We start from the raw sequence: 23,331 nt of genomic DNA on the forward strand, positions 1-23,331 counted from the left end.
TGAAACATCTTGAATAAAAGTATTCCATAAAATCTGACAACTTATTCATATTCATAAGCACAGGTTTAACGACTTTCGTAAAAATAGTTGTCAATTGAACACTAAAATTTCACACTTAATGAAAAACGATAAAAATATTTTATTTCTAAAATTTCACCTTTTAACCACCATACATGCGTATTTCTTTTCCACCCTTTTTCATATATGCAGAACCACCCTCCCTACACAGAATCAAATAAACTTACAAACACACAGTGTACAAAAATAATACAAATTGTAACACAAGACACCAGTCACAAATTTCATGCATGCAACAGGAAAACTATATTATGAACAAAAGGAACGGAAAGACGGGTTCCAACACGATCTATAAAGTACGCGACCAGGCGGCAGCACATCATGGGCAAAGCGCGGTGAAGACAAAACTACAGAGACTGTCAACGTAACGAAATCGGCAATGTACTGCCAGTCTCCGTGAAAGGTTCTCCACGCCATACGAGACATCGCTACGACGACCTCCCTCGGCCTAATGACGCATGGATGCATGTGTACATAATGTGTGCATATGTATGTGGAAGAAGTAAGAGAATGAAAGGTTCCTCGAGAGTCTACTCTCTTTCCTCTTCGCTTTGTATAAACCCTGTGCCACCACTACCTTACCATTCTTTCCCACCTCCTTTTCACTGCCTCATGATCATTGGATATTTAAGCGATACGTTTTTCCTTTTATTGTAATCGTTTATTGATACCTACATACTTAACTTCTGAAATTGGGTTTCCTATATAGACATCGGGATTAAAATAATTGCATTCGTAAAAACAATATTCATGTATTTTATAAATTTGATTATTTGGGAGCTATTGGCTAATCTAAATTAAGGTAATAACATAATAAGAATAAGAAAGAATAGCTTCATACGTTTCTAGTAAAACAATTATGCGTATACAGGTTGATGGTCAATGGTAAGGCATCATTTTTTCTATATTTTAATTAATATAATAAAATTTAAGCAATTATATATGTTAGTTTATAGATTGCTTGTTTATATTTATTTTAATTGCAAATCAATAATACTAATATCAAATGTACTCTTTAATATTTAGATAGTATTAAATAAGAATTTGAATATATTATATAGACTATATTTTTAGCTATAAATCCTCTTTACATGTTAAATAATGAATTGCAAATATTTTCAAATTTACGCGCAAAAACGCAAACGACGCAATTTTGAGTTACCAAATTATGCTTAATAAACTTTTCAATCAAATCTTAATTGACTCCAATACGATCCAATAATTCAATGTTGAACGAGATTGGAATAATTAATATATTTTATTAGCATTCAGTCATAACTTGTGCTTGAAATTTTTGTTTTACTGTACTGTTGCTACAAACATTTTCTACTGTTGACATTTTCCAACAGATGTTACGATTATAAAATAAATCGTCTATTCATTACTGCTATAAAAATTAATTAAACATATAATTGGAAATGTTTATAATTTTTATATAAAATATTTAAAGCTATTTTATATTTATATTTAAATTTAAATTGGAGAAATTAAGGAGTTATCGATTGCATTCAATTATTGTTACTACACTAATTGAAATTTTTAAGAAATTTTGAAATGTTATTTAGAAAAGTTTAAAGCTTGCTTCTTATGTTATTTTCTGAATTGTAACCGTAATAATTTATATATCAAATCACTCCTATTGTACTACTGTAATATGATAACAAAAATTAAGTATTTTAAGTATATAATGCAAAATTAGGAATAATTTATGATATTACATTGGTATATGGGAATATAAAATTTATTTAAAAATAAAATTGATTGTGCAAAGCATTCATTATATATATGGTATGAAATAGTTCGTCAAAAACATTTATATAAATTACGTACTTAATAATATAAACTTTATTTTATATTTGCAATTAAACTTGATTAAAATACAGAATAAAGAAGCCAATCGAAAACCATAAATTAGCATAAAAACTTAACATTTTATTATGAAATAGGAAGAGGGAGTATAGACTAGTAGTTCGAATGAAATTAAAAATTCAAATAAGATCTAAGGATAAAATAAGAAACATATAAGTGACAACAGTTGTATTGACTTTTTAAGACGTAAAATCACAATACAGAAGGTAACGTTAAATTTAATTATTCATAGATTCATATCTTCCATGTTAACTGAAAACTCAATATTGATCATACGTTCATCAATAGAAAATAGAAAAGTCAATACCTCGTACACCGCAGTTAATCACATATTACAAGTGATGGAGGACTTAACACAGATTGACGGGGTGAAATACCTTCAGGCGTAAATGCGTGCCGAATGAAGCAAAGTGAGCAAAACTCATTCCCGAGAAATGCAAGCTGCAGTACTAAGTGCCTCCATGGAATGCACCAGTTGACGCATGTGTATTATTAGTTCGCAGTTACTATTTGTGGCAGCCGCAACACTCTTAAATAGTCGGAGACGAAAACGACTTTCCTTTCAGAGTTTCGCGGGCTGATTGGGGGAGTGTGTAGATCGCCTACCTGAGACTCGTTAACGATGAAGACTATGGATTTACCGAGTTGCTAGTCATAACGAGGATTAAAATATATGTCGTTTCTTTGTTGATACTTCTAATATCAATCGACCCGCGTGCTTTATCGTTATATTAATTATTCAAAAATCGACCATGAAGATTCGATGTTCAAAAAGTACTTTTATCTATCTTGACTAATGTCTAAAAAATTGTTGCTGAAAAATTTCTGATGGTAATCGGAAAAAAATTTTGTAAGATAGAAAACAATATTATGTACCAAATTGAAATAGTTTTCCTTAATTACATACAAAATAATTTTTAAATAATTTGTATATTATGATTTTATATAATGAAGCATATCAAAACATTAAATTAAACGAAAATACTTTTATCAATAATAAACATATTCTAAGTAATATAATATTAACGTTTGTAAAGCCAGACTATATATTTAGGTTCTTTGTTTATGAAATTCATTTTTAATACTCGATTTTTTCACTGAAAAGGGAGGCTCTTATTTCAATATGAATTAAATAAAATAATATAAAATTTCTTTAATCTATATGAAAGCCTTCTAGAAATCTTGTAATGTTTAAATAATAAAGTATTCATTTTCCTCTTTTATTAGCAAAATATTTAAAAAAATTTTAATATATAAATATATACTAACCTTAACAAATTTCCTATCTGCAAATCAAATGCAATTATCTCAAATGCTTAAAATTAGATCTATTAGATATCTACATAAATTATATTTTGTCTTTATTTGATTTATTAATTAAATTTAATCATTATAAAAATAAAATTATTAACCACTAATTAAGTTTTAAAATGTAGATATATATATGTATATATATATATGTAGATTTATATGTATATATATATATATATATAAAGCTACATTATAAAATATATATATATATATATATGTGTGTGTGTGTTTTTTATCTTGATAATCAAGATGACTACAACATGATGACAAGGTTCTACAGTAAACATTAATTGAAATCCATTTTTATCTTTAATGAACATAACTGTAATATTCTATTTTTACGAAATGAAGTTAACTTTAAATTTTTCAATGCACACGACAATGTTACAAAAAAAAATTGAAGATTTCTCATTTAATTATAATTACAAATAAATAGTATTAATATATTTGAATAATACATCAAATTTAAAAGAAAAAATTGTTAAAAATTTTAAAAATCTAAAAATATCTTATCTTATTAATACAAATTATCAATTAAAAACATGATTATAAAGATAGTGACTGTGATAATTATAATGATAATACGTTCAAAATACGAAAAGGTTATATTAATATAACATTACATAGTAAACTGTGTTTTCATATAAATAATAAAACATCCTAATGGTATACTAACGAAAAGTAGAAGCTTATATAGTATTTATAATTAATAGAAATGTTGAAATACTTGTAATATCATGTATATGTATACTCATTCACATAGGCATATTGCACAAATTTATAAATATTTTTTGCTTCGTTTAACTATTTCTATGAATATTACTTTAGTAAATAAAATAAATAGTTTATTTATCTAAGGATTAAGATTAAATATATATATGTAGGTAATAACATAATTAAAAATATTAACGAAATATTTTAATGTGAACTAATTAATTTAATTTATCATTGAATAACTATAATTTTAAAAACTTACCTAGTCTTTATTAAACATTATTTATAAAATTAAATATTATGTGTAATACAAATAATTTCATGTTATGACAGTTATTTAATATTAATTCTTTACTACTATTACATTTATAAAAAATTATTTTTTCTTCTACTATATAAAAGTAATTACAATTATAATTACAAAAAATTACTGTAAAAAATTATTATTAAATAATATTGAAAATGATATAATAATCAATGACTTAGTTTTTATTATGTATCGATTGTCTCATACCAATGATAATTATTGAAACATTGTAATTTACATATATTAAATTAACAATTTATAATAACATAATGGTGATTTGTTTTATTGATAATGTGTAATAATTAAATTATAAAATTATAATAAACGTTATAATTATACTGCAACCAATAGGTAATAATTGGAATCTAATTTTTCTTTCTCATTACACAAAATTAACTGACTATATAAAATGAATCGAATTTTAATTTATTCTAGATATGGAGTTTTTTTTATGTAGAATCTTTATTTTATCTTTGTATTACTCCAAATATTATTTATCTTTTAAAAAATGACCGATGTATTATATATATCAAAATATTTAATTTTTATATATAGATTGAAGTCAACGTAGTGCGTATCTTCATGTTTTTTCCTAACCGCCAATGATGTTGATTTTATAATAGAACAAAATTTTTAAATTTTGATTTCATATACACTTATACATTTAATTTAATAATCAAATATGATTAATACAAATTTATATATTCGTGTTTCCATCAAACAGCTTCTCTTTAAGAATCACAAAGTATAATTGAAAAAGAAACCTATAGTCTATAAATTAATGTAGAGGATGTAAGCGGAATAATTTTCCGTAGTTAAATCTTAAATTATAACTTTGGTTTCATAATTGAATATTTGTGAGTTAAAATGGATTAATTTTAAAATAAATTATTTTTAAAATTATATGTTAATATATACTAATCTAATCAAATTAATTTTTTAAAGCAGTTTATATGTTTATATAAACACTTTTTAAGCGTAAAATGAAAAATCAATGTGTTGACATTTCATTATAAAAATTAATTTTTTAAATTTTATTTAACTAAATACTTAATCCAAAGAGCAAAGTATTTTCAAAACGGTGATTTTCAAAATATTTTTTAAAATCGTCTATTATATAATGTCTTTACTCAAATTTTATTCCATTTCGATAACTCTTGTTTTTAACTATTTAATGTATCAAAACTATTCAATAATACAACTAATCGCTAAAAGTAATATATAAATAATTATATAATAACACAAAGATGTTCAAAGTCAATGATAGTTGATAAACAACTATAAACTTGGCACCAATCTTGACAATCTCATTACTGAAAAATCGGATATGGATAGTTTCTTATAAATCACATTTGAAAAGTCTCGGGACTTGCACCACACGTGTACATGCGGGACTCATCTTCATAATTTTGGTATCCCTCGCTGAAATTCTGTTTGAAACACCATCTGTCGCTCGACTCTACAACAACTTACACACATGCAACACTACCTGAACTATTTGCTCATAGGCTTATTCTCGCTCCACATTATACACGCTTAGCTGCACACACCCTCTACCACCTTTACTCTAATCCGCCAGCTTCTTGCCATCGCTCTTTTTTTATTTATAACTAAATATTTATCAGGAGTATACGTAAAGAAATTATTTCTATGTATAATTGTTAGTATATTCAATATATTGTACAATAAAGTTAGTGCATTTGGAGCCTAATATCAGCGAGTGGTATTAATCTACTTTGAAAGCATTTTTCTTGTATTCTATAAAATATGTAGAACATTGATGATGAAAGTATTCTTGTCTCTGTACACACATTGAAAACCCTCATATCTACTTTATTACTTATTTTTTACATACATTCTGTTTAATATATATTTTTTAATAATAAATTAGACCACTTGGTCGACTACATTAGGTCACTAATTATTTTTTCTAATTGGTAATATCCTGTTTATTTCATTTATAATATTTATCCAATTATATTACCAAATTATACTGTTAACATAATTTTTTAACTTTTACACATGTTATGATACCAAAAATTAGTCTCAGTAATTTTAATTATATATAATGAAGACTTTCAATAATTTTTCTGTAATTTATCTTAATAATTTATAAAAATTGGTTGAACATATGCTTAAATGACAATTCCTTGTAGAACTTTAAAATACAATGAATTTACTTGATTTTCATTTTCAAAACGAGACAATATATTTTTAATCACATTTATTAAGTTCATTCTAATTATATATTACATTTATATTATAATAAAAAAGTATATATTTGTAATGATAGAAGAATAAAAAACCATACATAGTTTTAAAAAAAATTACACTATAAATACTCTAAATATATAACTTTCTTGATTAATAGTTGACACATAAATTAGAAACTTGTATTAATAGGACAACATTAATATTTTGAAATATTAAGAAATCACAGAAACATATACAATCTACAATAATGTTCTTTTAAATAATACTAATTTGGACATTAAATTCTATATTATGAATATAATTATAATAACTAAAAGTTTTTAAGTCTTTTTATAACATAAATTTATTTAATACTCACCTCATCTACAGGTTCACCATTCTTTCCTTTTTTATATTTGTCCTTTGTGTTATTAACATCCTAAAATAACAATGATATAATTATTTACAATGAGTTAAAATTTTTAAATTTTATAACTTGAAAAATCTGAATCGTTTTTAATATTTATTATATAATTTATATTATTTTAAAATATGAAAATATTTTCAAGAATTTTTTTGAATACAACTGGACTTTAACCAAATGTAATTGTATGAATAATATGTTATTTTATAATATATATTGGTAACTCAGGTGAACTTTTATATTTCTATGACAATAAAAAACCGTTTGTTTATATTAGCCATATTATGATTATTACAATACTCTATACTCGTATAAGTTGAATATTAATTATTGAATATAAAAATTATATAATATTGTATAATATTTCAGATGATCATTTGTAAGTTCTTTGTTATTAATAAAATTTATTATATTACAACATATGTTTGTAATATAATATTTTTTACAAATATAAATATTACTTTACTAATGCAAGTATTTTAATCTTAACTTTTTAATGCATCTTGCCATTTGCTTATATAACATGTAAAACTTAATGCATTTCATTTATCTTTTAATTTATCTTATAAATAATTTATTAATAATGATATATATTCTATTAATAAATTATAATATTCTAATTGCAACCAAAATAATTTTTTAGAGAAAAATCATTGATTTAAAAGTGACAAAAAAAAATATATATTTAAATATATATAACTAAATATATATCTAAAATATTTATCTAAATAATAATCATAAAATGCATTTTAACTTTAATCAATAATATTAATTATAATATTATTATAAATAATTAAGATACTAAACATATACATGAGATGAATCTATCAAATTATCAAATTTGTTTACATCCATAAATAATATATTTAAGGAAAAATAATATCTACATAAATTTTATACTAAATAATATATACAAACAAATATAATTCAATTACATATCACTAATTTTTTTTAAAAACTTAAATAAATTCTGTTGTAAATCGTTAGAGAATATACAATAATTTAAAGTTATTTTATATGCTTAAAAAAAAATTTTTATTAGCTATCATATTTATATAAAAGTAATGACCAATCTTTAGAAAATAATAAAACAATAAAAATATTATATAAAGTGTTTAAAGTTAAAAATGGTAATAGTATGATTTTTTATATGAGATTGCTGACAAGAAAGTATTTACATGACTAAATAATGAAATACATTTTTAATTTATGAAAATAAATACCATTTTCCTATGCTCGTAAATGTTTGGAGAACAAGAAATAATATGCAGTGTGGAGGTTAAGAGGTTTGGTGGTAATGAATTTCAGGCAGCGACTCTCCTCTTCGTATTTTTTCCTGTGCTCTTACTCTTTCTTTTTCTCTTTCTCCCTTAAGACGACGTCGTTTTTTTCTATAGAATCCCAGGGATTCTTCGGTATTCTCCTTCAATGCTGCCGTCGTCGTCTTGATCGTCCCCGTCGTTATCGTCGACTTGGTCCTCGTGTTCGTCGTCGTTGTCGGTGCAGTTATAATGATAGTGGCAGTGGCAGTGGTAGTGGTAATGGTACAAGTTTGGTTGTGGTGGTGGTGGTAGTGGTAGCGGTAGTATAGAATTAGTGGTTATAGTAGTGTAATGGTACTACTTTGGTGATGGTGGCAGTGGTGGTTGTGGTTTGGTGTCGTCAACTTTCTACTGCTTCTTACCACGACCACCGCCGTCGTCCTCCTGGGCACGATGACCAGGCTCCACACAACACAAGAGACAAACAAAAGAGAGCAAGAGTGAGAGAGAAAGAAACAAAAGTATGTACAAAATGTACAAATGTACAAAAACAATGTGCTCGTGTGTGCTGAGATCCCTTGGCGTTGCTTATTTTTACCATCTCAAACGCACCTCACTGTTTATTCTTTAGCGTTTAGGCATTTTTACTAATTCGTACTCTTTATGCTGAAACTATCTCTCTCCCTTCCTCCCTCTCTGTCACCCCCTCGCGACAACTCTCTCTCTCTCTCTCTCTCTCTCTCTCTCTCTCTCTCTGTCTTCAACGTTCCGCTTTTCGCTTTCAAGCTCCTCGTACACACCATACACAGTTTAGCACGAATAAATTATCACAACACACATTCGTAGAGGCTAGGAATCTACTTCAGGAATATTATTGGACATCTATCTTTCTTTTCCTCTCGTTCTTTCTTCCAGATGTGTGGTTACACTTTTTCTTTCTCACTTTCTCGTAAGCACCGTTGCCGCCGCCACTGCATGCATGTACATATACAAACACGCGTACATTCCTCACGAAGTTACAGCAGTAATATCTGTGCTTTTACTATCTTCGCGAATTACAACTCGCACAACATACGTCCTCAAGTGGATTCAAGAAATGAGCCAGGCGAAACCCATTCACGATCTCGTACTGTAAACGGCATTTAATTATACAACTCTGCATCTTTACAAATCACACTTGTATGCATAGAAAGGAACGCATATCAAATTCGTATGTTCATTGTGTATATAACGTACATATGTAAACTATTAATACGCTGGTTAATGTTCGATCTATCCATTCCTTCTTTATGCCTTCAGAAATAAAAATATGAACTTAGTTACTTTAATTTTTTGTGATCAATTCATTATAAATTATAAAAGAGTTTTTATGTAAGAAAAACAGTAGTATAATATATTTATATCTTTATTGGCGTATATTTAATTATATACATTTGAGCATACGTAGGTACACATCCAAACTATTTTTACTTTTCCCTTGTATTTGTTCTTTCCCGCATGTCGTAAACTTTGAACGAGTACATGGTCTATGGGCCAGCACCATTGGTTTGGTGAGATTAGACATTTTTTCTAATGTATTTAAAATATTATAAAACATAATACAATTGTATTTTTTATATATACGGTTGCATTGCATGCACATATGTCTATAATCACAATATTGAAATTGAGATCATATTGATATATTTATTAAATGTAATCACTTTACTTTTTACACGAGAGTTCTAAATAAATATTCGAACGACTGTGACAGCTGATTACCAACAGGTGGCGCTATAATACGTACAGTAGTTAGGTTAATAAGCAATTTTAATTCTTTAATACTTAAAAAAAAATTTTTTATGGAAATGGTTATTTATATTTATTTATATTACTATTTAGAATAGATTGCTTTACAATACATACTTCTATTATTATTATTATATTCTTATTAATCATTATAAATGCGTAAATCATTAAATGGTTATTACTAATTTCAATGTTTTTTTAAACCTATTTAATTCGTTTTTTAATTAATTAAATTTATTATTAAATTTAATTAAAAGTATTTAACTCGATAAAATGGATTAATGTTTAACAGAATCCGCACTCTCAAAAAAAATAGAAACCGAATGAGTTAAAAAGTGCAAAAATATAAATTCCAAAGTTATATTTATCTTCTGATAATACATTAGTCAAAATTAAATCCAAGATTTAAAATTTTTTCTAGAAAATATCTTGTAATTTTTATAGAAAATAACAATGGAAACTGATAAAGTATAAAATAATCTAATAGATTTTTTTATATTATAATTTAATTATAAATAGCTAACATTATTGTAAAATATAAATATATTGTAAACTATTATATTTAATTCTTCGTAATATGGGTTTTATTCATAAATATTTTTACTCATTCATATGTATTTATTAATAGTAATTTGTATATATTCGTATTTTTACAATATAAATTAATAAATTAATTTGCAGAACTAAGAGTGTTTATTACAATTTGAATTATTTGTACAATGTGAAATTATATCAATAACATACTGATTCCAGTAATTGCTTTATTTTAATATTTGCGTTTATTAAACAACTTATTTAAAAATTGTACTACTTTGTTTTATTATAAAATAAAATATAATGATTAAATTCTAGCTATTCCTCTTTTGATCATTTGCTATACTTGAAACTTCCCAAAAACTTATACTTTAACTATTTATAATTACTATAAAGATGATTATTCAATTATATATAATTATATTTTTTTAATATAAATATAATTTATGCGGAACTCGTGACGAAATTTATTTTAACTATTTACGTATCTGCGAAAGCTGATTGTCAAAATTGAAAAACTCGAGTATAATTAATTCAATTGGGTAAAATTAAAATATTTAACAAACCTCGTTTTACAAAATTCTAGACTTTCACATATATTTTATCTTTACTAGGTCATGCAAAATATTTTCAACAAGCGTCATTCGGTTACAGAACGCACTTAAGATAAATTTAATAAATCAACTATTTAATAAACTTGTAAAATCTTATATTAAGTTAATCAATGAACGTACACATTAATACAATAACTTTGATTTAATAATCTAGCGATTTATTACTCCTGTGCCAGGAAAGCATTAACTATGGTTGTAAGGACGAAGTACTGTATATTTTAAAAATTCATTATATTCAAAAGTAAATGTATTTTTAAATAATTTTGTATGAAGTTTAAATAAGTATAAAATCAAAATTACTATAAATCAATTCTAAAGAGACTACCTTAAATGCAAATATCATCATTGTAAAGAAACTTTCAAATCTAATTATTAAAGAAAAGGATAGCATTGACCTGCCTTAACAATTAAAAAGAGAGTTTTTTTAATATCAAAATTAAATATTAAATTTTTTATATATAATAAGAGAACTTTTTAATTATTTATATTTATGGAGTTACTCAATTGCGGAATTCTTGTAATTATTTTATTCAACCATACTTTAGTACTAAATATCTAATTAAATATATCATCTTGCAAATTGATCAAGATCATATTTGAAAAATAATATAATATGATATTAAGTTTCTTGTATTGAAAAATTATTTCATATATTTAGAATTTATTAAGACTTAAATAATAATTTACGTATTTTATAAATTAACAATTAAACAATTCTACATGTAAAAATTGTAAATATAAATTACAATACAGATATTTATTTTCATCAATTTCGTAGAATAATTACAATAAAATATTTTAAACTTTATGACATTATAATAATATTATAGTATAGATATAAAAGATAAATGAATAAATTAATTAATTGAATAATAATTTATTTATACCTTGTCATTTTATTTATTCAAAATAATTGAAATATTTAATATTACTATTTACAATCATTTCACATATGTTCCAGATTATATTAAATAGATATAATATTGACAGTTATTAAAAACTTGTGGTAGTTTGAATATATGAAGGTAGTCAATATTTTAATGGACTTTCGAATGATATTTATCCTAAATTTCATCAGATGCATTATTGTGTGTATTATATTTGCATTTGAATTTGATGGTTTAAAATTCGAAGTTCTGAAACAAAATAGATTATGGATAAATATTTTTTAATTTTTCTAATCTGAAAAGTATTATTATACGTTAGATATTTATAATAATTAATAATTAAATAGTAAACAATAGTAAAAAAGAGATCATACTGTTTGCTTTTTAAATTATATGAATTCACATGGAAAGAGTAAAAGAAAGTATGCAACTGAATATAAGAAGATATCAATAAACGGTTGTATATATTTAGTAGTTTAACGATCATAGAGACATTTTTTAGCGATACACTGCAATAGAATTACAAAGATATTCTTGTCTTAAATCAATTATTTTAACCAAAGTTTATTCAAGTCATCCTTTTTATTTTGATAGCGAAAGATGTGTATATCAATTAAATAGAACCAATGCAATTTAATTAATAGATAGCATAAATTTAGATTAAACATGTTGTATGTACAAGATAGTTGTTTTATATATTTTTGCAAGTTGAAAATCGTATCCAATTAGTTTAATAAACTAAGGTTTTTGCAGTTAACTCTGTATCATAAAATGTCGGAAAACAAAATTTCATTATTGATTTTTATATATATAGAACAAATTATTTTGGCTAAATTATCAATATCATTATAATTATGATTAAGTGTTTCCTTAACTAACAATTTATTGATTAAAATCCTCTACGGAAAACTCCTAAATTATTGTGCTCTTTGTAAAATAAAAATAAATATTGAAAACATATATTGAAAGTCACAAATGATCATATATAACTAAATTTAACTAAATTTCATGATAATTTGAAATTGCAAAAATTATTTTTGTACATATTTTTATTATTACAATAGTTTATTACTTTATTTTTTTTTATATATTCAATTATATATATTATATAGCTAGTTATAAAACATTCAGAATAAAGAAATAAATAATAAATTTTAAGATATATAGCCTAATGAACATTAATAAGTTGTTAATAATATCGAAGTTTTAAGGAAAATATCTTGTTTATTTGTAATTATACAATTTTATATTATTATTAATACTATATTATTAATACTATACTCATATTATTGAATTTATTATTTAAATTCGCATTGATACTTTTGATAAATAACATAGAAATACAATAATAATACCATAAAAAAATTTAATTTAAAATAGATCCAATTCGTTATTTATTTTAAAATATTTCATTATTTTATAGACTAATTCTAAAAAGATTTATTTTAAACTTAAATTTGAATATAACATGAGGTGATTTTTGTATATAAAAGTAAAAATTTAACTTATTAAATACACCAAATCCAAAATAGATTATTCAGTAGAGTGGACCATTATTGTCATCTCAACAGTAATATTAAAGATCAATTTTATTATATATTGAAAAGGAAAAGAACAAAATTTTTATTGACATTCTAAAATACTTTAACATGATTTGTATATTAAATAAAAGTTTACGAATAATATGTTAAGGATACAAAAAATGAAACATAAAAATGAAATATTATATATTAATTTAAGGTATAAGTTAACTTATATACATTAATCAAATATTATACACGAATATCATGATTTTCAAACTTAATGATAGACAGTAAATTTAAGAGCTATAAATATTTAAAATTTATTTAATATGGCATGAAATATACATAATAAGAAGAAATTCCAGAAAAATCATCAATAAAATGAATCAAGTCTAATAAACGTTTTATAAAACTATATAACATTATTTTTGTAAAAATTAGCTATTTAATGATAGGTCTAAGGATAACTAGAATTATGCAATAAACTTAGAGCCATCACTTTTTTTCATAATTTAATTTTCTTTATTTTTGAATGGTTCAATGATATACAATTACGCAAAAAATATAAAATAAATAAAAATAAAAAAGGTTTGATGCAAGTCTTAAAAATTTTCAGAGTTTAACACTTTCAGAATAGTATCTATTTTAAACTATCTATTGAGAAAAAATAATTGTTCAACTATTCAACAAATTGAAAATAATTTTAGAAAATTATTATTAATAAAACATGATTTATTATTAAACTAATTATTAATTAATTACATAATCATGCTTTGGATTTATAATATATCAACCCGTAATTGCATTATATAATTCAGATTAACATAGGAATTAGTGATAGTGCACAGATGACGATTATTCAGAGAAAAAGGCATATCGATAATCAGAATAGCTATATACATATATTAATTAAAATACTAGTTACAAATCCAATTTTCACAATTTGTCGAAATTAAAGTTATGTATTATACCATAACCGATTATGAAAACTCTTAATCTAAAAAGTTTATTGTGAGAAATATTTCAAAGTGTGAGCAAACTATATTTTATACAGATCCTTTTCATTAGTTAAAATAATAATTTCTTAAATTACAAATGAAGCTTTTTAATATTGGAATATTTTTTGTATAATTATTTCGTATAACATATAATTTTTTCAAAAATACTGTAATTATTGCAATGTTGTTAATTAAGAATTGTGGGGATTTTAATTGTCTTATTATTTATTAATTATAAGTTAACATGCTTGATATTAATCGCAATATCTTATATAAACTAACGAGTACTTATTATATTTTAATATATTATAGAAATAAATAGCAATAAATTTATGTATTTTTATTACGTTTATGTAAAATATATATTAAAGTTAATGTATCATTTTTAATGTGAAATATTTAAAATATAGACATACATATAAATACAATGCAAATATATAAAAATTTTATAAAATTGAACATTCTATCAAACTTTAATAACGATAACATTTATTGTAAATGAAATCAAATATTATATTTTAAATAGTTGAATATTAATAATATAATAAAATGTACTTATTTTTGTAAAGTAGTGTATTTTGATAAAGTAATACAACTAGTGGAAATTTTTAGAAAATTAGTTTTAATCTTATTCTAATTATTGTAAAAATTTATATTTTCTAATTAATATTTTATATAAAAAATATTTATTACGTGATATAAAAATAATTGGATTTTATTTGAAAATAAATATATTTAATTATAGTAAATCGATCGAGAAACTACTGGTAGTATACAATTGCATTAATAAACTAATTAATCGGATACTTTTTCGCAGTAATAAGGTAATTTTGAATAGCTAATTTTTACGGCATAAATTTTATATATCTAAAAATAAAATATTTGATTAACTCCTAATGATGTTTAAATGAGAAAATTGATAATAGATACGTATTTAATAAGAAACACATCTTTGAATATATACATTTTATGTATAAACTAATCTGGATATGAATTGGATGTCCCAAGTGAAGACTCCCATAGTTCCATTGAAGCTCGGTGTAATTGTTGTGAGATTTAATATACTAAGATGTAGTTCCACAAATCTGATGTTGCATCCAATGAAAGGAGATGTCTAATAGCTTCTTTTGAACTGTTAGCAAGTTTTTCCAATGTAGCTGCATCCCCTTTGACTGATTTTAGTGGAGGGAAGAGCTTGCCTAGACTAGAATGAATTGATAGGCGTTTGTTATTGTAACATTCAGTGAGCAGCTCCCAGGCTGGGGCTAGTGATTCCTTAGTCAGGGGGAGTCCTATGATTAGGTAATGTAATTTTTCTACCTTGCTAATGTCATTGTTTTCCATGACGAGTGCCCTGAAGAGGTCGCTGAATTCATTCCAGTCTTCCAGAAAACCTGGGAAGTCTTGGCGATGGGAGTTGATTACCGGTTGATTTTGCATTGGATGGTAAAGCCTCTCCCATGTCGTATTCGGTTTTGTATTTCTGATGAAGATTGTTGATGATCGCTCGCGTAGTAGAGTATTGAAAGGATTCCTTTACAAAGGTGCTGTTTTCAAGATATTCGTGATCACATTCAGCAGCTGGCCAAATCATTTCCAGGTACGCGTGTTCCTTGATGAAGGCCTTGTGGATATCATCTGTGTATAAGTATGAATCAGAGAGCTCTTCCAAGGTGACATCATGTTGCAATGAGGTAAATCTTTCTGCAAAGTTCTGCAATATCGTGATTCGATTTAATTGTGTTTTTACTTTTACAATGAGCTCATTGGGCAGTTCCGAAGATGTCGCACTTTGAAGAGTTCCGCCCCTTGCTGGTGTGGTGGTTTCAGGAGTCCTAACATTCTTTGTGTCCATTGCAGCTTCCTTGGCCGCTGTTGTATCCGGCTCGAAGGGCCAAAGGTCCAATGATCCGGCTCTCCGGGTATTCGGCTCACGTTTTATACTTTTTATCACTTTTTATAATGCTTATCATTATTATCTTCACTTGTATTATATTTTTAGATTTTTTAAAAATATGGTACATCAATAATTAAAATAAAGGTATTATTTATTTTCAGACTAAATAAATAACTATCTGTCCACAAAATATATGTGAAAAATTAATTTAATGAAAATATTATTTTCTCAGAATGGCAAAAAACCATATTAAAATAGAGTTGAAAACTTTTGATTAATCATGTGATTGCTTAATTTGATTTTATTTAAAATTTTAACAATATCCTTGTTTATAAAAAACATTTTTCATAATCTTAAACTAAGATTTATTTATATTACAACCTTCATATATTTCGTATAAAATATCAGTTTAATAGAAGAACATAAGACTCTGTTTAAATAAAAAATTAAAAGTATAATCTGTCTCTTCCTATTTTAGTTCATGAAAAAAAATTAATTCCAGCGTATTTTACTTTGTAATTGTTCTATATATTACTTTTAATATTAAATAAATTAACTCTAATTACTATTAAATATCATTAAATTTATAATTTACATTCTATTCTAAATAAATAATCAAATATAATAATCTGCATTAACAGTTCTTAATTATCGATTGTCTTCTTTTCAGTTCTTAATTTCTCTTCTTATTTTTTACATTAATTTAATTACATTTAATAGACTATTATTATAGCCATTTGAACAATTATAATGAATAAATTATAATGATGTGAGTATATATAGTTGAGAGAAATAAAATATTCGTTTAGGCGTCTCTTAATTTAAAAAATATTGTCTTTCAAACTTTCGAAAGTTTGAACTTTAACAGTTTTATTACCAAAACTTTTTTTTAATAATAAATATTACCTATAGCATCTATTTAAATATACTTAAATAACATCATATACGCTAACGCAAATTATATATCAATGTCTGAATAAACATTGTCCTAAAGGTAACTGAATTTCCTAAATCATTTTTATATAATTTATAAAATTATATATTATATATATTATAATTGATAGAATTCCTGTGTAAATATTCGTAATCTTCATTATATAAAAATGATACAAATAGTAGTAATTTCAAACTTTTATTGTTTCAAATTATTCTGAAAAATTAAAATTTAATTTTAAAATAATCTTGAAAAAACATTATACTATAATCGTTTTGATTTATTATTATATTATTATTATTGTATAATGTAAAAATTTGTATTACTTTTTACTGCCTAATGTAAATTGTATGAATTAAACGGTAAAATTGTGATAATTAAAGTTGACTAACTTCGTAATAATAAACATTTTTTTAATCCATAAAAATTCATTGTTAGGAATATCTTTCATCAAGTTTTCTTTCAATTGTGTATATATCTAAAGTTTTAACATGAAATCAATTGAATAATATATGAAAATATTACATTGTATATATATGTGTATGTATGTATGTTTGTACATCTAGTAAAAAAAAACCTTTGAAAATAGTGCTATATTCTTAACTAATAATTTGTTTGATTTTTTAACCACATATTTTGTTTTAAAGTAATCATTATATTCAAAAATGTTTGCAAAATTGAACGTGGTTTTTAAATTTTGGCATTTTTCCAAATTTAACCAATTATAAATATTGGAATATTAAAAGTATTCTCTTATAGTAAAAAAATTTAAGCAATATCTAATAAGTTCTTTATTAAAAAAAAAGAATTGTCAGATAAAATATGTAATTATAAAATAAAAATATATGTTTAAAATACACAATTTCTTATTCGGACGCATGCGCGGTATTCTAAAATTTTGTTAAAAATGAATATATTTATATTTTTTTCTTGCTAATTAAATATAAATTCAATAATAATTGATAATTATAAAATTATTTACATTTAAAATCTAATTTTTTAAATAATTTACCTTGGAAATAGTCAGTAAGTAATGATAGATCTTAAGTTTAACAACTGAATAAGAAAGACATTTTAAAAAGATTTTAATTTACGGTAAGGTACTTTTACACTAAGTCTGCACATCATTGTAGATTATGACGTTAATATCGAAAAACGATTGAGTTATATATCTTATCAACAATCTGTAATTTATTAGTTTTTCATTTAAATTAAGAAAAATTCCGGTGTTCGATAGTTAACTAATCGTGTATAGAAATCGTAAATAAGGTAAGTAAATGATGTACAAAAATAATTATATACATCTGACACAGCCAACAAGATTCTTTATAGTTGTATAACCCCAATAACTATTAGAACGATTAACATTTATATGTACGTGATAATGTATGTAGGCACATAAATTGATTCTTTCTTTGTTTCTCATGCATAAATGAAATGCGGATAATACAGATCTTTAAAAATATCCCTCTTTTCTTTACCGGAAGTACGAAATAAAAGTAGAGAAAGAGTCGCTACTATCGGTGTAAAGCAATTACGATTCAATAGCTAGTGCTTCATAAATCTGATTCGTGGTCCATCGTCGTTTATAATTGTCACTAAGAACTTTTTCGAGTTAATATAGTAACTCCAGTAGCTGTGACAGTGGTAGTAGTAACTGAGCTGTGATGTCTGCTTCATGTGAAGTGCATAATAGTGGAAGTTGACATTTTAATAGCAGACAGCAATACAGTATACGGCACTGAAGAGCAAGTGCAAGCCGCTGTAGTTGTATCTCATATATATACCAAAAATAAGGGATATTTACGTGGTGCAGCTCTGTTACTGGGAAATAAAATTACATAATAACATTGTGATGAGTCAGAGTATGGCGCTCATTGTTGCTATGCCTTGATATATTTTTCTGTCGTGTTTATGTGCTTCCGTGTTTTTTGCTGAAATATGTGACACATTTCGAGGCGAACGACCGACCTACCTACTTACCTGTATTTCATTCAAAAAACAAATCGAAAGAGGGAGGTTGACATCACCGTGTTAGTACTAGGAATATTAGTAGTTCCATCATTTACTTAGAATTGCAATGAAATTGCTTTAAAATATTAACCGTAAATGACTACAAAATAACTTTGTTAATCTAACTTCATTCTAAAATATTTTATTTGTACAATATTTTAAGTTGTTTTCCTTTATATTTAATAGTCTCCTTTTTTTTTAAATCATTTATTCCATTTTCACTGTGAATTTAGAAAAGCGATTTAACATTCATATATGAAAATTCTTACTCTCTTATTATGGTATTATTTTCCATTTGATATTCTCTGTATTGTAAATGTCATTTCAAGGTCTTTAAATAAATATCGTCATATTAGGTCACATGTTGGTCATTTTTTGTATAATAAAATACTTGTTTTGATCAGTTAGATAACAAATTTTTTAAAATATTTACTTTAATTAATAATAAATTGCTCATTTTTCAAATAAAATTGAAAGATTATTTGCAATTTCCTATTTGTGATATAATATGTATTTCATCATTTTTTTTCAATTTTTTAGATTTCAGGTGAAGATTATAAAATAATTTAAATGTATTTTTAATAATGTCAGAATAATTAAATTATTTTATTTTTTACATATTATTTTGTCATTCAATTATCTTATTTACATGTTTTGAATTACAGGAAGAAAAACAATGCTTTAAAATGATTGAAGAAGATCATGTCTATTTTTTACCTAAATAATATTATTAATAGCTATTAATATTAGCTATAAAGAATAGTATTATTTATTTATATATAACAAATTTATTTTTGGAACACTATTACATCTAGTAAAAACTGTTTGATCTTAATTCAAATAAGAAATGCCTGCACCACCTCCACCACCTCCCAATTTAACACAAACACGATCTTGTGATAAAGTGGATATTAATGGTAGTGATAATTTTCCTCCATGGGCAAAAATTACATTAACATCTACTGAAGCAGAAATAGAAAAATTAATAGCTTCATATGAACTTAAAGATGCAGAGGTAACATATTTTTGTCACGTAGAACCAATTCTTCAAGATGGACCTCAGTAAGAATTAGATATAATATTTTGATATAATATTCGACTGTAAATTTTCATATATGTGTATTATTTTTTTCTTTCTTAAGGTGTGGATTAGTAGCACTTGCTATGGCATCCCAAGAGTATACAAATCCAGTATCGGTGAGTCAGCTTTTAGCAGAAGCAAGAGTACGTGGATTTACTCAACATGGAGAAGTTTATAGTGTAGACTTCATGGCAACACTTGCAGCTGAATATTTACCAGGACATAGGCCTGTTATGCTTGTAGATTTACAAAGTTGTCCAGATTCTCTTACGCATGCACTTGCACACAATGGAATGATTTTGATCCCTTATGATGCTGATTTCAATGATGCTCCATGTCTAAAAAGAGGTCACAAAGCTCATTGGGCACTCCTTGTAGGTCTTATTTCTTCAAGGTATTAAAATAATTTTATATTGGAACTTTCTATTATATATTATTGCTGAAAAGTGTTTCACTCATTTAGTTGTTAATTATGGATCAATTTAAATTTAATATATAAAAATAATTTCAAAATTTATATAGTATTACAACTATGATATAAATAATATAGAAAAAAAATTATAAATAATTTTCAAGTTCGTTTTTGCAATTAATTTATTATTTTACATCATCTTAGTTGAATATTTTTCTACTATTTTAAAAGTTATTGAAAGAAGCTATTTAATATAACAATTATAATCAATTATTGTTTATCCATGTAATTGAATTCAGGAATAACACTCATTAATATTAAAATAGAAATTATAAAATTTAAATAATTAAAATAATATCAATTTATGTAATTATAATGTTAATAATGAAACAAATAATTATTTAATCTAATTTCTTTTTAAATATGTTTTATTTGTCTAAAATTAAACGTTTGCGTTAGTTTTAAATATAAATAAAAAGAGAACATTTAATGATATATTTTCATACAAGACCGTTGTGATGCATTAGAAAATCAAATATATTTGTTGACAATGCGATATTCCAAACTATTGAGATTATTTTTCATAAGAATACTTAAATAAAAGGATAATGATATTTTATTTATAAAAAAGATAGGAAGCTTTGTTTCTTGGAAATCTGTGATAATGGAAATGTAGCAACAAGATGGAAAAAGAATTTTATACTTTTTATTGTCTTAGACACGGCTATCACGTGCTGGCGCGTCATGGCAAGTCACGACACTTAGCCTGTTGGCCCCTGCGCGACCTCCTTGAGAGCAACGGCAATTTGGAGGAGGAAGGCACAGCCCGGCATGCCGGTGGTTACGTAATACCGAAGGGCGGTGTGGGAGGGCAGCGAGGCCTCAGAGGACGCGCCCTCGCCCTCCATCCATATGATTGAGAGGCCCAGATGCAATAAATTAATTTCGAAGCGGTGGGCCTAGGCAAACCTTTCACTAAAAACGATATTTAATTTACCGCTATGCGAAGACTTGTTTTTTCTCTACTTATGATTGAAAACATATTCTCGCCCGCTTTGTTTATTTATTTTGCGACTATGTCTACTAGAGGTGTCATTACACCTCTACTATGATCTTAACCTTAATACTCTAGCCACACGTAGGATATTATTAGAGGACATTAGTAAAGTATGTGCGAACGCGAGACCATTTATTTTCATTTGAAAAATTAACATTATTTACCTTAAAAAAATATTAAATTTTTGTTAATACCTAGAGTCAAAATGTTAGATTTGGTACATAGATCATGCGATGCATATCTTCGCTTATTTTAAATATAATTGCTTTTATTTAAAAGTCACAGAATTCATTATATTGTTTAACTGAGTATTAGCAATTTTTTAAATTAAAAATAATTATAACGTATGTATCTTATGGATTTGAATTATGCATGTTTTTTGATAACTATCATTTATTTGATTTATTTTAATTATTGATTGTGAATTATTAAAATGTTTAGCTCTTTATATCATATAATGAATTTAGAAATTTGCAATTATCACCATATTTAAATGAAATTTTAATTTAAATATAATTATTTTGGATTGTTAAATTTCAAAACGTTTATTTAAAAGAATTGTGAATTTCTATCGTTTACAATGAATCGATTTGCTGAAAGAAATAATATAATCCATATCACAGTGACAGAGCAGTGCTACTAATACTAATAAACTTATATTAATTTGATAGCCTCTTCTAATTGTATTGATTTTATTACCAAAAGACAAAAGGAAATATTCATTTTTTATGCCTTCGTTCTTATTTCAATTTTCATGTGTATATAGTAAATAAAACTTTTACAGATGTGAATAACCATGCAAACTTTCTTTGCAGGTGCTGTGTAAATAATCGCAAACTTTTTATTTTTCTCTGCATCCTGCAGATATTCATCATAACGTAAAATATAATTTTCAATTGGTTTTACATCTTTCACTGTCATATATAATATGGAAACAAAACAGTAATAAAGAAATTCTTATTACTCTCAAGGTCGCTATTCATTTTTTGGCACTTTGAAAAAATAATAAAGATATTTAAATGTAGTAGCTAGGGATAACCAATGAATTCATGCCCATTTCACTCAGAAATACAAGCAGAATTTTAAATGAAATGCATTCGTATTTACTTTTTGAAATCAGCTATTATTTTGTATTATGGATTATATTATAATTATTTTGGTCTGTATTTTAATATATATGTATCATTAAATTGTTTTCGTCTTTTTATATTGCTAGCAGCATATTATTTATTTATTAATTAAAATAGTTGCTAATGAGGCTGAAAGTTTTATAGAAAAAAATAATCGTTTTCACGATTGCTAGATATATTTGTTATATATAATATGGATTATTTACTATTTATACCAAAAAACGTTTATAAATCCATATTTGAAAGTCATTTATGCTAATGATACAAAATCTTTATTTTTAACATATAAAAGTAGCTTTATATGT

At 24.6% G+C, this 23,331-nt stretch overlaps 2 protein-coding genes across 2 annotated transcripts in view; one reads left to right on the forward strand and one right to left on the reverse strand.

Annotated features, from left to right (window-relative positions):
- LOC105366756 (serine/threonine-protein phosphatase 2A 56 kDa regulatory subunit gamma isoform) overlaps positions 1 to 8,344 on the reverse strand; it is a 29,745-nt gene extending 21,401 nt beyond the window's left edge. Inside the window, exons 1-2 of the mRNA XM_011505301.1 lie at positions 8,120 to 8,344; positions 6,852 to 6,911 (exon numbers count right to left, since the gene is read on the reverse strand). Coding sequence (XP_011503603.1) covers positions 6,852 to 6,911; positions 8,120 to 8,122 — 63 coding nt within the window. The 5' untranslated portion in view covers positions 8,123 to 8,344. The remainder of the gene's footprint in view (positions 1 to 6,851; positions 6,912 to 8,119) is intronic.
- Positions 8,345 to 18,547: 10,203 nt separating this feature from the next.
- On the forward strand, positions 18,548 to 22,281 carry LOC105366757 (UPF0692 protein CG33108). Its single transcript, XM_011505303.1, has 4 exons — positions 18,548 to 18,602; positions 20,012 to 20,408; positions 20,489 to 20,821; positions 21,558 to 22,281. The coding sequence occupies exons 2-4, from the start codon at positions 20,194 to 20,196 to the stop codon at positions 21,757 to 21,759; spliced, it is 750 nt and encodes a 249-aa protein (XP_011503605.1). The 5' UTR covers positions 18,548 to 18,602; positions 20,012 to 20,193; the 3' UTR covers positions 21,760 to 22,281.
- Positions 22,282 to 23,331: the final 1,050 nt, after the last annotated feature.

The sequence above is a fragment of the Ceratosolen solmsi genome, unplaced genomic scaffold, assembly GCF_000503995.2.
Source record: "Ceratosolen solmsi marchali unplaced genomic scaffold, CerSol_1.0 scaffold87, whole genome shotgun sequence".
In the NCBI taxonomy this organism is placed as follows: Eukaryota; Metazoa; Arthropoda; class Insecta; order Hymenoptera; family Agaonidae; genus Ceratosolen; species Ceratosolen solmsi.

Bases quoted from the DNA above. Each gene is read 5' to 3' on its own strand.
- LOC105366757 (XM_011505303.1), top strand. From the start codon at position 20,194: ATGCCTGCACCACCTCCACCACCTCCCAATTTAACACAAACACGATCT. The intron at 20,409-20,488 runs GTAAGAATTAGA...TTCTTTCTTAAG, and splicing joins ATTCTTCAAGATGGACCTCA to GTGTGGATTAGTAGCACTTG. The intron at 20,822-21,557 runs GTATTAAAATAA...TTATTGTCTTAG, and splicing joins GTAGGTCTTATTTCTTCAAG to ACACGGCTATCACGTGCTGG.